Genomic DNA, 17,712 nt, shown 5'->3' with positions numbered 1-17,712 from the left:
GTCCGCTTTTCAGGACCTTAAGGCGCGTTTCGCCTCGGCTCCGGTCCTCACTCAGCCAGACCCTTCCCGACAGTTCGTGGTCGAGGTGGACGCCTCTGATTCCGGGGTGGGGGCGGTACTATCCCAGCGCTCGGAACAGACGGGCGAATTACACCCATGTGCCTTCTTTTCCCGGCGCCTCACCCCAGCCGAACGCAACTATGACGTGGGGGAACGCGAGCTTCTGGCTGTTAAGTTTGCGCTGGAGGAGTGGCGCCACTGGCTGGAGGGAGCAGCTCAACCCTTCATCGTGTGGACGGATCACCGCAACCTTGAGTACATCCAGTCGGCCAAGCGGCTGAATTCCCGTCAGGCCAGGTGGGCTTTATTCTTCGGCCGATTTAACTTCTCTTTGACCTACAGGCCGGGATCCAAGAACGTCAAACCCGACGCCCTGTCACGCCAGTTCAGCTCCGGTGGCCCGTCCTCAGATCCAGACACCATCCTGCCTGCATCCTGTGTTGTGGCTGCCGTAACATGGGAGGTGGAGCAAAACGTCCGGGAAGCCCAGCGAGCGCATCCAGACCCAGGTACCGGTCCGCCTAACAGACTCTTTGTTCCTGACCAAGTCCGCTCTCAGGTTCTTCAATGGGGACATTCATCCCGGGTTGCCTGCCACTCTGGCCGCGCACGCACAGCGGTCCTCATCAGACGGCGGTTCTGGTGGCCAACCCTGGAAAAAGACGTCCGGGAGTTCGTGGCCGCTTGTCCTGTCTGTGCCCGGGGAAAGATGTCCTCCCAGGCTCCAGCGGGCCTCCTCCGGCCTCTCCCCATTCCCGGACGACCCTGGTCCCACATAGCACTGGATTTCGTTACCGGCCTCCCTCCGTCCCGAGGTAACACTACCATCTTGACCATCACTGACCGCTTTTCCAAAGCAGCTCATTTCGTGGCGCTGCCCAAATTGCCCACTGCTTTGGAAACCGCGGACCTCATGTCTGTTCATGTCTTCCGTCTCCATGGCATCCCTGTGGACATCGTTTCTGACCGAGGGCCCCAGTTCGTGTCACGGGTCTGGAAGGCGTTCTGCTCTGAGCTTGGGGCGACCGTCAGCCTGAGTTCGGGGTTCCACCCTCAGACCAACGGTCAAGCAGAACGCCTTAACCAAGAGTTGGAGTCCGCCCTGCGCTGCGTGGCTGCCGACGACCCCTCCGCCTGGAGCAGCCACCTGTGCTGGGTGGAGTATGCCCACAATTCACATGTCTCCTCCGCCACAGGTCTCTCCCCTTTCGAGGCCTCCCTGGGGTATCAACCACCTCTCTTCCCGGACCAGGAGGCTGAGCTCGCTGTTCCCTCCGTCCAGCATCACCTGGGTCGATGTCGCCGGCTGTGGCGGGCTACCAGGGCAGCCCTGGTGCGGACCTCGGTCAGGAACCGCCGGGGTGCGGATAGGCGCAGGATCCCCGCACCTCCGTACCGTGTTGGGCAGCGGGTCTGGCTGTCCTCCAGGTACGTGCCCCTACACACGGACTCACGCAAGCTGTCTCCCCGGTTCCTCGGTCCCTTTGAAGTCCTGGAGGTACGGGGCCCTGTGGTCGTGAAGCTGCGGCTGCCGCGCTCCATGCGCATCCACCCTGTTTTCCATGTCTCCCAGCTCAAGCCGGTCTCCTTCAGTCCATTGGTCCCTCCTTCCAGGCCCCCTCCTCCCGCCCGGGTCATTGACGGTGATCCGGCCTTTTCCGTCCGTCGCCTCCTGGATGTCCGCCGCCGGGGTTGTGGTCTGCAGTACCTTGTGGACTGGGAGGGCTATGGCCCGGAGGAGCGGTCTTGGGTCCCTCGCTCTTTCATCCTGGATGCTGACCTCATCCGGGATTTTCGTCGCCGTCAGGCTGCTGGGTCGCCCGGGGGCTCCCCTTGAGGGGGGGGCACTGTCATGGCCCATGCTCATTCCCACTCCCTGCTTCCTGCTGACCATATTTGGATCTCCAATCATCACAGCTATTAGGACGACGCAGCTGGAGGATATCAAGTCATCATTCTCATCGCCATATAAACCTCACCCGGACCTCCAGTCATCGCTGGATTATACTACTCATCGTGGTAACCAGTCGTGCACATGATCTATATCGTATTGTATCTGAACCGACCTAACTTGTACCCTCTCTCTTCCAAGAACCGTACCTGAACCTCGTCCACACCACGGAGAATCCTGTCTGCCCGCTCCAGCCCGTCCTTCCAGCAAACCCTGCATACTGCACAGCACAATTCTAATAAAGTGTCTCTGATCATTCTCCGAGCGCTCCTCTCTTTGGATCCATACACCCAATCCATGACAGTTTGTAATCTGCAGAATAGGATTTTCTTTATGGGGGCCTTTTGTGTTCAGTCTTTTTCAGTTGTCTTTAAGTTAATGTTTTTGTTTTAAAAGAAATGTTTTTAACCTGGATTTAAAAATGTCTACATTTGAGGAAAGTTTAATCTCCACTGGCAGTTTGTTCCACTTGTTTGCAGCATAACAGCTAAATGCTGCTTCTCCATGTTTAGTCTGGACTCTGGTCTGGACTAGTTGACCAGAGTCTTTGGATCTAAGAGCTCTGCTAGGTTTATTTTCTCTGAACATATCACAGATGTATTCTGGGCCTAAACCATTCTGGGATTTGTAAACAAGCAGAAGGGTTTTAAAATCTATTCTGTGACTGACTGGAAGCCAGTGTAAAGATTTCAAAACTGGTGTGATGTGTTCAGATCTCTTAGTCCTGGTTAAAACTCTAGCAGCAGCGTTCTGGATGAGCTGCAGATGTTGAATGCTCTTTTTAGTAAGTCCTGTTAAAAGAACCATTTCAGTGTTACAGAAGCAGCATGTACCGTGGTATATGTATATATGTGTATATATGTATATGTGTATATATGTATATAGGTAGGTATATATATGTATGTAGGTAGGTATATATATGTATACATGTAGGTATATATATGTATACATGTATGTGTATATATGTTGTTTAGACGGGTCGGCTGCTTGTTTAGGTGGGTCGGCTGCTTGTTTAGGCGTGTTGGCTGCTTGTTTAGGCGTGTCGGCTGCTTGTGCTGCTTGTTTAGGCGGGTCGGCTGCTTGTTTAGGCGTGTCGGCTGCTTGTTTAGGCGTGTCGGCTGCTTGTGCTGCTTGTTTAGGCGGGTCGGCTGCTTGTTTAGGCGTGTCGGCTGCTTGTTTAGGCGTGTCGGCTGCTTGTGCTGCTTGTTTAGGCGGGTCGGCTGCTTTTTTAGGCGTGTCGGCTGCTTGTTTAGGCGTGTCGGCTGCTTGTTTAGGCGGGTCGGCTGCTTGTTTAGGCGGATCGGCTGCTTGTTTAGGCGGGTCGGCTGCTGAAGGTCTCCTTTCACTGACCGGTAAGCAGGATCTTTCACCACAAGTTTGGACTGAAACTGGACTGAACTGAACATAATGCGAATATTGCCACTGACCAAAAGCCTCTGTTTTTGTCTCCAGCTCCATTTTTTATTTTCCTTGGTTGGCGCACAATCAGCTACGTCATGCAAATCGATCTCTATGGCAACGTGCCCAGGCAAGCACACACACAGGCAGCAATATGTGTGTACGACTTAAAACAGATCAGGACTTTACACATAGACAAGCACGGCTCGAGTAACGCAGGAAAACACGTTACTGTAGTTCAGTTAAGTAATTTTTTTTACTGATATTTTAAGTGTAATGCTTGACTTTACTTTGTTACCCAAAAAAGTAATATTGTTACTGTAACATGTTACTTTGTAACACGTTACCCCCAACACTGGTACTTGAGTAGTCTTTTCAACAACAGGTTTTACTGGTTTAGGATTACTACTGCCTGCTATTTCATATTCGGCTCATCGTGGAGGATTTTTAAAATCTTTAAACCAGCTAGTTCTTTTCATTGACATGGATCAGTTTCTATCGTAATTAGTTGATCTGTGCTCTTAATTATTTTGTGGAGCTTTGAGCTATGGCTTTTAAGTCCATCAATTTGAAATTAGGAACAAGGTCATGTTTTGACTGATCAAGGAGTCCGGGACAAGAAACGTACATACCAGGTTGGCATTGGTGACAGATGTAACTGTGAGAGGAATGAAAGCAGATCCAAATATCAGGTGTTGCCTCTGCTTCACAGGCTTCTACCTAAATAGTGAAAATGACTCACAAGAAATGTTTTGATAGCGGACGTCACGTTCTGCTGCTGCTCTGCAGCTACAGTTACTTTCATGAATAATGGATTTCATGTCAAACCTGCTAGTTTGTGTGAGTCGGTGTATTCTACATGTTATTGTTATTCTCTGGTTGTGTTGATCATCTGTGTTCATTTGGGTTTAATTGGCCTCTTGAACTGGAGACGGCTCCACTAATTGACAGCTAATTGGTATCTTTTACTGAGTGTGGGGAAGTGTTTGATCTTTTTAAACACTGTCATATTTATACTTCTAAAATCAAAGCAGTGTAAACACCTATTTACTAATGAAGACACAAGCAGACCAACATCACCTTGACCCTTAATCTCGTCTTTTCAGGGGTTTACATCAGCAAACAGAGCAGGGTTCTTGTCATTTTTACTGTCTGCGCTTGTGTAGCTGAGTCATCGTGTGTTTTAAGTGATAAGGCAGTCCCAGCTCAGGCAGCCCTTCTCCCCATTAGCCCTGCTGTAAGCAGCTTAAGTGTGGGCCACCTCTTTGTTGGTGCTCTGCATCCAGGACTTAAGTGTCCCCTCAAGAGAGGAAATGGCTCATCGTTGGCCCTGTCTGCTTATCCTTCTTCTCTGTGACACTACACACTGGATTTAACACATACATATTTGAAGAAAAGGAAAGAAAATCTTTTGTTTTTGCCTCATGACAAATCAGAACGTTGAAAAGTTTAAAAGCTACAGTTACTTTATTTATACATTTAAAATGTGAACATATTAGATCCCAGGATTGTAAAAAAAAAAAAAAAAAAACTTGTAAAAAAAAGGTGAAGAATCAACCTGATTCTAATAATTTTGTGATAATTGTAAGCGCAGAATGTAAAGGTCTTGAAATAATTTAAACCCTCCATTCAACGTGAAACAGCTGGTTAGCTCAGTTGATAGAGCATCCGTCTCCCATGTGGTTTGAATCCCCAGGGGCTTAATAATAGCACCTTCCAGTTGGTTCCTTAGGGAAGACCCTTAACGCTGCTGTCTAACTATAAAAGCGTCTGCTCTGCCATGTTTACATGCATGCTGGATAAAGTAATCCGATCAGGTGTATTTACACGATGGACAGATTTAATACAATTGGAACGTGATGTGCAGTGCCTGCAAGTTTGGAAGTAGTTTCGTTTTTTTATTTTGAACCTTTTGACCGTCTGAATGCTCAATAATCCTTAACTCTTTCTGTTTCTGATGAAAATGTTGCATATGCCAAAGTCCTGTTCTGTTTTTCTGCCGCCATTTCTCAAGTCTTCCCTAAAGCTCATTGTAACCCCCACGTGGTTCAAGCATGCACAGAGGTTAGGTTCACTCTGCAGGCTGAAGTGACCCAAATCCGACTTTTTGGCCCCTATGCGACCTGTATCTGATCTTTTCATGACAGTCTGAACGACACAGATCCGATTTTTTCAAATGCGACCCAGGCCACTTGGATACGTGGTCCTAAATCCGATACGTGTCTGATCTTTTGCCATGCAACTTCAGTCTGAACGGCCAGGTCGCATTAATCCGACCTACACGTCATACACGACATTGTTTATAAACTCTTATCTGTAAAGGCCTCACATCACTCTCCCACCACTCCTCACTGCGACTCCGTACCCACGTTTCTCTGTACAGACGTTGCTGCCACTGCTCCACAAAATGCCACAGCCAAAAATCTGGCTCTCCTCTTCAGCAATCTCCTCCTTAAAATGATGCCATCGGAAATGTGCTGGCTACGGTTGGCTAATAAATTAATAATTGCAACATAAGCTTCGCTGTTACCGTCCACGAAGACGTCACCCGCACACTCACTGTCACGTCGTCGTGTCTTCTACGCATGCGGGACGCTTTTGGTGCGCATAAGCTTCATACAGGAGATCACATACTTGGAAATGTGAACGGACTCTCAAAAAAATTGGATTTCACAAAAAAATCTGAATTGAGCCTTATGCCCTGCAGTGTGAACCTAGCCAGAAACACCATCCACCACAGAAACGATGGAACGAGTGCACACATGGTTATTTTTCCTGCTGCTCTGGTCGTAAAAAGGTTTAAACCACTCTTCTTGATCAGATTGAAATTTCCTTACAGTTGAGGCTGATTGGATCAGCTGAGGTGTTTACATGACACATTTTTATTCTGATTGGTCGTTAAACTGGATTAAAAGTGTTCCATGTAAACGTAGCTAGTGTAAAGGCAACCAGATAACACCTAAGGAGAAATGTAATGTCAGCAATTTATTAGGAAACAAAAATGTTGTTTTTCTTTTTAAGTTCCCAGTCACTCATACCATTTGCTCCAACGCATTCTGATGGTCAGAACGTATGACTGTTTGTTTAATACAAGGCTTTATTTTTCTTTGTATTCTAAAGTGTTAACTTGTCATTGTGGAGTCAGTAATGAATGAATTATTCAATGTTTAATTAAAACTTAAGTAAGATCATCATATTGTTAAATAATGTGTGATTCAGAGAGCCAACAGGCAGGTTTAGATAAAGGCAGATCAAGGAAAGTCTCTGTCAGGCATGTGCATCATATTCAGATATCAGCTGTTAAAAAAGCCACCGGTGAGCAGAAAGCAGGTATTTAAAGCTGCTAGTGAACCTCTCCACACAGGATATTCCAAAGGCTGCAGTTGTGCATAAAGATGTATTTGGACCACCCTTAACCACTGCTCACTGAGAGAAACATCTGCCGTGGGTTCAGAAATGCATTATTATTGATTTTCTAACCGTTTTTTATTCACTGGTAAATGACATGCTGCGCTGGACAATTCGTATGGATGGTTCTTATGGCTGCTATGGGTATAATGGTAGAAAAACTCATTATACCCTCACCCCTGTTGAGAAACTGTGAAGCATCCTTAAAAATAACAGAAAATTTAGGAGGCAGTGGTCTCCTCAGTAAGATCCAGGCAGAAACTATCCGTAGACTCGAGTAATGACAGAGGTGTTGAGGTGATGTCAAAGCAGGGCTTCATGTTAACATGGAACTGGATCTGATTTGTCTTTAGAAAGATGATTTCTTAGTTCTTTACAACCTATATACTGTTTTGAAATTGTAATGCAGAATAATTTGGAACTGTTTTTGTCACAATCTGGATTTCATTAAATAAAATCCAGGTTATTATATACCCTAATATAATTTTTTTATGAAAAATGTACTGTGCAACACTAATGGTGCTAATTGGTAATAAATGTCTGTTAATAAACAGATATAAATAAATATAACTTCATTTTAGTCAAGTCCGATGCTCTAACAAATTCAGCAGTTGGAGGTAATTATTGGATCAGTTCTGGGGTTATTTCCTTTCTCTACATTATTCTGAAGAATCATGAATTTGATTTACACCTCTGATTGTCATCTGCTCCGTAGCAAAGGCAGCAGAAGCGTATGCAGACGAAAAGGATCAAACTGAAACACAAACCATCAGAGTAACGTGATGACATTGTAGTGTGAAAATGTGAGGCTGCAATAAAGCTTGAAATTAGATTTTACACCATGAAAAAATAGTGAGTAAAGAAGCTGTGGCTCCTGCCAGTCACCTCTTTATTTTGTCAAACAAGATCAGCATGAAATGGCTTAATCTAAAAAGATGGCGCTGTCAGTTGTGGCCTCTGCTGCGTCTGACCTTATTGTTTGTTTGATAAGAAATGAGTGAAGAGTTGACACAGCGTCACATCAAGAAATCAGTGTGGTTAAATTGAAGAGTAAATGTTCTTTTAGCAGACTGTTAATGTAGAGCAGAGAGGACGATTCTGAACCTGAAGAAATCCTGTCAACACTGAGGTCACACAGCTTGCTGATGTTAAAAAGATGATTATAAAATATTGTATTTGGTTGCTGCTGACATAATTTGACTTTGGTTTTATGACATTAAAACTCTCTGTTCAGAAGGAGGCATGCTGTGGTTTTCAATTTGTTCCTTTGTGGCAGTCGGCTGGGAGCAGCTCCAAAGCTTATAACACACCTCATGACGCTCTCTTCACTGCATGCCAACTGTTCTTTAATAAGCCGCCTCTTTCCTGTCTCAAGCTTCACTTCTCAGCTCACCATGTAGGAAAGTTCACCTTTCTTGTTTTAACTTTTCCAAATCAACTTATGTCCCTCTGTAAAGGCTTTTAGTTTCCCTGCAATCACATGAACGTCGCCGCCCAAAGCCGACAGACATGCATCATTAAAGCTGACTGCAAACAGGGCTCCAGACTGCAACCAAATGGTCGCATTTTGCGACTAAAATGTGAGACAGTGCGAGTGAATTTTTCATCTACTTGCACAATGGTGACCAAAACATTTGCCGATCTTTTCTTGTAGTAGTTATAATTGAATTTATTTTGTCACTAACAAACTTAGCTGCTGATTTGCCGACTCAAACTAACTTCAATATGAGAAAAGGAGACGAACACCAACGAAGAAGACGACAGCCAATGTGCGTGTGAGCGGGACGAACGACCACTGTGATTGGCTTATATGTGGAAAGAGGCGGGTCTTGGGGGAATTCATTGTTGCTAACTTGGCAACTTTGTCACTATATTTAGCGAGTTTTCAGACCCCTCTAGCGACTTTAAAAAAGAAAGCGACTAGCGACAAATCTAGAGACTTTTTCTGGTATTATTGGAGACTTTCAGAGACGACGTGAATGAATGTAGTTTATCAGTGAGACTGGTGTGTGTGGTTTTTGACAATAAATTATGTTTTGAGTCTCACACTGACTTAACCTGAAAAAAGATTCATAAGAGGTTTTTTTTTTTTTTTATAAAAGATGAGGTCTTTTAATGTTTGCACTAAAATGTTGTCTCTTTTTTACAAAAGTGTAATTGAATCGTTTTTATCCTTTTGTATTGTTGCTGGTTCGGGAGCCTAAGTTTGGCAAATAAAAACCTCCTGGGTCGTTGAGGGAAAGCTGCTGGCAAAGTTTCTGGATCACAGCAGGAGGGCCTTTTGGCCATTTTTAACAAAAATGTGGTGAGGAAAGCTCATTCTATATTAAACTGCCCGAACCACCCTCTCCAGAATGAGTTCATTTTATTACCTTCGGCCGTCGCTTCAAGGCCTCTTTTGGGAGGACAAAGAGACTTAAAGTGTTGTTTGTCACTACTGCTGTTCATCTACTTAACAGTAATGGCCTGAAGTGACAGAGTTGTTCTATTTGTTTTTAGCTGTGATTTTATTTATTTTAAGCTCATTTATTGTTTTGAATTGTGTGAATCTCTCTCTAACATATGCCATTGGTTCTGATTTTGTTTGTTGATGTTTGATGTGATGTCTGTCCTATGTGTGTGTTCTGGCTGCAAAATCAATTTCCCTCTGGGAAAAATAAAGGATTTGAATCGAATGTCTATTAATAAAGAGTGTGGACAAAATATGTAAAAAGTTACATGTTGTGAAATGTTCCAGACTCCTAATTAAGAAACAAAATACACGTTAAAAAAACTGAACTAAAAAATAAAGATAATGACAATTATTTATTTATGGTGTTCTAAACATTTTTAGGTTGTTTTTTTTTTTTTTTTTTTTTTATCAATTTTTGCCTTTCCCACGACATCTCTCTGTATGGTAGCATCCATTACAACTGTATGCACCAGGCTGATTATGCTAATTAGCGACTTTTAGGACAGCCAATAGCTGCTTTTCTTACTGAGGAGTGGGAACAGTGGCTGGAGAGGAGTATCAGTCCCTGAATCTGTTTGTTTCCAGGAACTACATGGACCAGTCATACCATGCCCTATGGGGGGTGGTGGTGACAAAGTTGCCATTCTGCTTCAACTACAAAGTGAAAATCAAATCAAATCTGATTTGATTTGACATGTTCTCTGTCTACTTGTTTTGTATTATTGTGCGGCCAGTAAGATTTTTTTTTTTTTTAAATGTTAACTGCTGCACAAAAAAATGTGAATTTATTCAAGTATTTATCACTAATACAGTGAAAATGAGAGGAAATGTGGACATTTGTTATGCCAGGCGATTTCAGTGTGCGCCCCTAAATTTTCTGCTTGTGCTCCTAAAAATTTAAGTTAGGGGCCACCGTGTTCCTCGTAAAAAAAAAGTTGGTCTGAAGCCCTGACAAATATTTTTAATGTCATCAGTAGCGCTTATTAATGTTTCAGCTGAAACTTGGCTTTGTAAAACTCGCAGGGGTTTGCAGTATTACAAGGTCCTGGCTTCTGTCATGGATTATACAGTGTGTTAGTCCATCCTGTTTCCACTGGGTGGAGTTGTGGTGATGACTGAACACGGTACATGTACATGTGTTGACTAGGATAATGTTATTAATCTTTGGAGACACTGGAGTCTCTTTGGGGACAGAGGAACATGGCCGAAGTCGCTAGTGGACAAATGACGAAACATTCTTCTGTGATTAACTATCTGATCTGTTGTTACAGCGTAAAGTCGCATGAAGCCATTTTCATTACAAGCAGTGATCTGACCTCTTCTGTTAACTTATCCTGAGTTTGAGCGTTAATAAATACACGAATTACTGTATGAATTAACTTAAAGAAACAACCAGAGAAACTGTTTGGTTCAGTGGTACAAGATCAGCACATAGTGCTATGCCCATGCACTTTGACTTGGGGAAAAATCTGAAGATAACTTTTAACCACAAGAGTTTTATTCTCATTCCATCCAAGTTTCAGGCTGACAGACCAAAATCCCCGGGAGGACTTAGTTAAAATGTAAAGCTCACAAAGGGCCAAAATTACAAAAAAATGCATTAATTAAAAAAAAAAAAAAGTTTTATACAATTCCAGTCCATTCACATGAACTTGGAGGTTGGTAGTGGTATTAAATTAAGTAGAAGTTGACATCTTTATGAGGACACTTGTCGTATGTCACAAACACAAACCTCTTGACCAATGATTGGCCAGACATCTAAGCAGGATGCCAGTTCTTACAAGCTAACACACACCAGGGTGTTCAGTGACATGCTAGCCCTCACTCACAGATCTCTGGTGGTATAATTAAAAGTTGATTTTTGGCTAGTCCTTTTTTTTTTTTTTAACCTCTCTGGATCTCCTCCATCTCATCCTCATCCATCTGTCTTCACCCCAGATGCCTGTTCCCAGGAGCCGACGCTTTCAGGGAAAACATGCTCAAGCTTGTATATCCATGTGACCTCTGACTCTGGCTGATTTGTAGCGAGCGTTTGCAATCAGCTTGGTTGAAAACTGATGTAAAACAGGCTCAACCAAGAGGAATTATTACCTTAAAAAATACAGAAACAATAACAAGTGTGGGGTTAAACGAGTGTAAATAACAGATTTTGCCGGCTTGTAAATATGCTGATTGTGGTGTTTATGATGTTGGATTGCCGACACGATACATATGTAGATATTTCTGTTCCACCTGCTGTGGCTTGCAGAAGAAAGTTAGTGACTCTTGATTTTCTCTGATTTCCTCTTAGACTAAAACTACTTGAGATGCATAGCACCCATCTTTCCAATTTAATGGTTTCAGTTGAATAAATATGGGAGAAAAAAGTCATGTTACCTATTTTACTTTTACCAATCAGCTGAGAGCAAGAAAGGGTTCAGGGAGGCAGAGATGGTTATTGTGAATGACGTGGATGAAGTGGATGAATTAAAATGAAATGTTTAAGTTGGGTGTCCAAAGTCTGTCGTCGAGGGCCGCTGTCCTGCAGGTTTTCAATGTTTCCTGCTTCAACACACCTGACTCAAATTAAATGGATCCAACAGCCAATTAAGTTTTGCACAATAACTCATAAATTTGAGTCGGGTGGTTTTGGAGCAGGGACACATCGAAAACCTGCAGGATTGTGGCCCTCGAGTGGACACCCCAGCTTTACAGTACTGTCTAGATTCTCTCCTCATTTGTTTATATTTTATGTTTCCTAGCAGTCAGACTTTTTAAACTTTTAAAGTGGTCCAGAGTAATAGTTCTCCATCTTTCTGAAGGTCTTCAAAAGTTTTGTATTTGGACATTGGCAGGTCCTTGAAACTGACCGTTTTTAGAGGAATGTGCTTTTTCTTTAAGCTGTTTAACACTGATGGTTGAAACAATCAGTCAAACCAGCTTTGTCTAACCATATAAAAGAACTTGGTAAAAAAACAGTTTTAAATTGGATCTTTTGGCTCTTTGTTACCAGCAGCCTGTCACAAAGACACATCATTTGTTCTAATTTCTTTAGTTGCATCATTAAAAAAAACAAAGATAACGCAGATTGACGGATAAAAAAGTGTTTCAGCAGCAACAAGGTGATTCCTAAAGAGCTGTTAGCTGAAAACTTGGCATTTCTCAGCATGATGTGTCGTAGGTCCTTGAAACATTTGAGAAAGCTCTGAGTAGCTTTGAAAAGGTTTAAAACTACAGCACTCTCAGTGATTCTTTCTGGTCATTGATGTCCTCTCAAATAGCGGTTTTCACCAAAACTGATGTCTTTTAATCTGCTGCATGCTGCGTAAGTGGTGCATTTGAAGAAAGGACAAACAAGAGGCATTTATCTTCAAGCAGGTCTTTCCCCCACTCAAACTGAAGAAATGAAAATTACTGTGGATGAAAGAGAAAACTTCTAAAATGTCTTTGAAGCAAAACAGAAGTTGAAACAACCTTCAGATCCACCTTGAAAATGGTCAATAAAAAAGGGCAACTTTTCAAGAGTAATCATGATTTCAGGCTGCAGCAAGCAAAGGTTTGCTTTTCAAGATCATTTGATCCGTTAGTTTTCATAATCATCATTCTCACCTTTTATTCATCTGGATAAATGCTGCATAACAAACATGCCATATTTCTGCCGGACTGGTGCACTTTCAATCATGTCATTTCCGTTTATCCATCTCCTGTAGGGCCTGAGGGGTTTTACTGCCACTCAGTGTTTATTTGAAGGTGCTTCATGTGTGTTAAAGCAACCACATTCCTGTAAACATTTAATGTTGCAATATGGATTCATTTTGCAGCCAAACACCACAGTCCCCTTGTGGGATCATTTTGGTTTTAAGCCAAATAAAAAATGAGATTATGCGCTGACAGTGTAATGCATATACAGCTCAAGAAATGCAGCCATTTCCCAACCCTGAACCACATGAATAATCATAGCCTCAAGGATTTGAAAGAAATGGACTTTTACTAGAACTCCAAAGACGTAAAACAAGTGTAATCCGTATTCATGTTCGAACTGCCTATGAAAAGATGATTGTGTGCTATTACATTATAAGTAGGCTTTTATGACATATAAAACAGACAAGTCATTTATTCTAACTACAGAAAAAGCTTTAGAAGCAATTCCAAGTCTTTATAGTGATCTCTATAGGTGCTCTCCAGGAGCCTCCACCTGTGCGGATTTCCCACTGAAACATGGCGTACGCTCAAATTTAGAAAATGTCGAATGCACAAAATATCCAAGCACATTATCCTCGTACATCCCAATCAATTTGGAATTGAGCTCATGTGTTGAAGTACCTGACTTCACCCTGTCCACCACCATGTTTCAATACTCAAATCATATTTAAATGAGCCCACATCTGAGATCCCTCTCTGCACAATCTGAAAATTGAGTGTGTTGGAGCAAAGGTGAAGCTTCTTAAGACATTTTACACTCAATGTACGGGGTTATTAACGAGTACTTTGCACACAGAGACAGTCGGGGGCTTATTTTAAAGATCTTAAGCTGTAGTTTAACTGGCAAAAAAAAGACAGGATAGAATTTGGGGGCGCATGCTCAGTACTTAATTAATTTTTGGACAATTACACAAATATATTTACTCACCAAGAAGCCACCCACCATGCACAGGGCCAGCTTGTTGTCTGTTCCCAACCATGGTGTTACGCAGAATGTGCACAGGCAGCACATGGCTCCTCGCTGTGTTGTCCTCTAAGGCTGGCTGCAGCTCTGCACACAGTTCCAGGAGGGTTGCCCTCGGAAACCTACAGCAGCTGATGAGCCAGTTGACCTCGTGCCAAAAGTCCTCTGTTTCTCTGACCACACGCTCTCTTCCCTTTACACCATTTACAACATCTTCTAATACTTCTACAGCAGCCATTGTTTTAACGGTGTTGTTTGCACCACTTTGTGTTTGCTTTAATAGCCACTGGTGTAATTACAGACACGTAGGTGTGTTAATTGCTCATCAGTTTTTTAATTGTTCATGTGTTTCCGATGTGCACATCACTCAATCTGAGGACTAAATGTTTTCACATTTATGTGTTATAACAGTTTCCCAGCTTCACCTCTAAGTGTTGCCAAAGCATCAACATCTGTAGAAACATGTGAACGCGAGCCATGAAGTTTTCCACAATCATTTCACTCTTGATACATCTGAACTTTGCTATGATAAAGAGTGTATGCCACATATGCCACACACTTTTACACAAGGCCCCCGGATGTGCTGGCTTTGTTTCGACTTGATGCAGGGCTTCTTGATTAAAGTGAAAATCTTCTGCTTTTCTTAAAAAAGCCAGTGGCCTACAAAAAATGATCAAAGGCACTCAAAAATATTAAGTCTTTATTTTTACATAGCAAAAATTATTTTAAAAAGTGTTGCAACAAGCTAGGTCTTCATCAGCATTTCTGTGGCATCAATGAGCAAGCCCACACCTACTGGTTTAAATAAAATAACATCAAAATGGACATAAAGGGGAAGAAGGAATGAAAAGGAAAAATTAATAAATTTTAAAAAGCAAAAATAAGTAAATGTAAATATGAAAAAAAGATATATATAATATATAATTTGAAAAAAAGGAAGAACATATTAAATGAAAAAAAAAACAAATACAGTAAATAACTTTCAACGGAAAAGAAAAAGCAAAATAAGTAGAATAAAGTAAAATAAGCAAATTTTAATTTAAAGAAACAAAAACATTAGTTGTAATTATTTCTATGGGAAATTATTCCACTATTAAAATTACATATTCATTCTAACTCTGGTTGAAAGGGAAAAGTCTGACTCGTTTGTGTGAAAGTTGATAGGGATTTGAGAAGTTTAAATAAATGCATTTATTCATCATTGCAGAGCATCCAGTGGAAACAGTTGTTTCTGCAATGAGTCAAAGCTAAATTCAACTCATTTGATTAAGCTTTTCATTGCCATCGTTGAAGCTTCCAGTTGAATGTTGTAGTAAATCCAGTCTCATCTATGAGCTGTGGTTCCCTCATTAACACTGCTGGTGTGTGTCTGTACGTTGGAGCATCTGGCCCTGTGGGAAATGCAGAGCAGCTACGACTAGTCAGGACTATGGAGGGAAATCACCTCACAAGCAGCTCTGGGAGCACAATACCTGCAGCAAAGGCCCCTGACACACACACACAACCACACACGCATTAACACTAAAGAGAAAAATAATTCTTTGCAAACCTTCCAGTGCTGCTGCATGCTAATTTTACTGCTCTCTTCTTCTTTCTCTCGCCACCTGACAGTCTTTTCCTCTGTTTTTGCAGATGTGACTCAGAAAACCGTTACCTTGGCAACCCTCTCCGAGGAACCTGTTATTGTAAGTATTCTGCCACCAGTACACCCGAGTCTCCCTCTCTTCCCAGGCCTGCACACATATTAACACACCCATTCAGTATATTCATGCTGTGGTCATGTATGTGTGCGTGTGCTGGGTCTCTTTTCATTTTGTGTCCCAGAAACTTTGCTGTAGACACAGAGCTCTGGAGCTACGTAGCATCCATCATACCACTTTCAACCAATGGAAATCAGTGCCATAAACCTCATGTTTACTAGTTTTCCAAAATGTGTGTTTAAACTTAAAGGATTTTTTTAAATATTTAGTTTGCGTAGATATTACCAGACATGAAAATCCCTCACCTTTAGCCAAAATCTGCTGTTTTGAATCCAAAAAAGACACCATGAATCTTCAGCCCCCTGTGGGGGTTGTATCCTCCTCATCTTTTTCACCCCTGACCCGTTTCATGTCTCTATTAAACAAACTGATATTTTGTATTTCCTCTCCAGCTACAGGTTTTCAGGATGTGAAATCTTGAAAATGAGTTACTGGTCGAAACAAGCAAACAGTCGTGTTAATATTTAGTTGGAAAACCTTTAGATTTGAATCCTGCATTCATACTAAAATTATTTTTCAGTAAGTTTATGCAACATCAGAACTTTTGTTTCCATCTAGAGTTGCATCCATATTCGATGGAGGAGTTGGAAGCTTTCTCCAGCACATCCCAAATACCAGAATCAGAAATACTTCATTAATCCCAGAGGAAACTTGGTGTATTGCAGCACTCGTATTCTCAATAGTTTGGGCAAAATGTTTTTTCATGCTTCCTGAATGACACAAACTTGGATTATGATGAATCTATTTATATATATATATATATATATATATATATATATATATAATAGCTAATGGAGTAATGCCATCTGAACAGGCTTATATAGTAGGTATTATACAGTACATGAAGGCCGCAGGACTTTATCCACTGCGTCACACTCCAACAGCTGGATATTGACAGTTTTGAACCTCACCCTAGCTGGTTCATCGAAAAAATGCAATAGTACATTTATGGAGGAAACGAGGAAAAGAAAGACAACGTGACAGAGCAAGAGATCAGACAAGAGTCAGCATGGGGCTGGAGAGAGCTCAGAAGAGACAGGATGCTGAACTAGCCCTAACCCTAGCCGTCATTAGGGGGCACCAAAAATCTGTCCAGTTCTGCCACTTTAAGTCAATTTTAGTTGTTTAAGCAAATGTCTTAGTTAATTTCACAAAAATTGAATAAATAAATTGAAGGAAAAATAAAGAAATGTCTTTTCCATTCTTTCAGACAGACAGTCTTAGGAAGAGCCCAAAAATAAAGCTGTAGACAAAAACCATCATTAGGCTGTGAGAGGACTAGAAGTTCCCTCTGAGTTCTTTAAATGTGCTTTACTGGAGCTGTTAATGGCAGCGGTGGTTTTGGTTTTACATGATTGACCTCAGCTCACTGTGGAGAACGTTGAGTAATTCTGCAGCACATCCAGAAACATGAGAGGATCATCATGTGGGCCACAGTTCAGATCTTTTTAGGAAGTGGCTGTAAATATTTTATGATTTGAGGTCTCTTTATTTCGTTTATGTTGTGCATTTCTCAGTTAAGGTCAGGAAGGTCTGATGAAATGAACATAAACTTCAGGTAAGAGATTCAAACCTGGTGTTTTTGAATCAGATTCTACAGCATCCAGCTAGATCACCGTCATACAGTAAGTCAGTTTTATGTTGCTGGTACGACCATGGCCACAGAACCTGAGGCGTGTGCAGATTATTTCCCAAACTGAAAGGAAGCAAATAAAAAGAGGCAGATGGAGGTAAAAAAGAATAAAGTTGTTGTCCTGTCCTGGACTTTGTTTTCTTGTTTCCAGATGCAAGCAGGGTTCACATTGACTTAGCTCATTTGCAACAAATTGCCGGTTTTGCTTTTGGAGGGCAGACGAAGGAGGAAAGCTGTCGACAAAACAGATGTTTTGTGGCACGCAAGCACGCTCACCCATCTCTGTCTCACCCACACACACACTTGCATTAAAAAAGAAAGGAATCAGTTTATGAATTGCCATCATTATTTGTAATTTTACAATATACTCAGAGTTCAAGTCCTGTCAATGTCAATAACTATGTA

At 42.0% G+C, this 17,712-nt stretch overlaps 1 protein-coding gene across 7 annotated transcripts in view; it reads left to right on the top strand.

Moving 5' to 3' along the window:
* Window positions 1–17,712, top strand: part of atrnl1a (attractin-like 1a) — a 317,476-nt gene that overhangs the window by 136,800 nt on the left and 162,964 nt on the right. For all 7 annotated transcript variants that reach the window (XR_006013321.1, XM_042010699.1, XM_042010700.1 and 4 more), the window contains one exon: window positions 15,547–15,599. Coding sequence is in view for 6 of the 7 variants with exons in the window: in XM_042010699.1 (XP_041866633.1) it covers window positions 15,547–15,599 (53 nt within the window). In the remaining variant the exon portion in view is untranslated. The remainder of the gene's footprint in view (window positions 1–15,546; window positions 15,600–17,712) is intronic.

This window comes from Melanotaenia boesemani, chromosome 16 (assembly GCF_017639745.1).
Source record: "Melanotaenia boesemani isolate fMelBoe1 chromosome 16, fMelBoe1.pri, whole genome shotgun sequence".
Taxonomy (NCBI): domain Eukaryota; kingdom Metazoa; phylum Chordata; class Actinopteri; order Atheriniformes; family Melanotaeniidae; genus Melanotaenia; species Melanotaenia boesemani.
The sequence above is the reverse complement of the archived record's forward strand: the minus strand, read 5'-3'. Positions and strand labels throughout refer to the sequence as shown.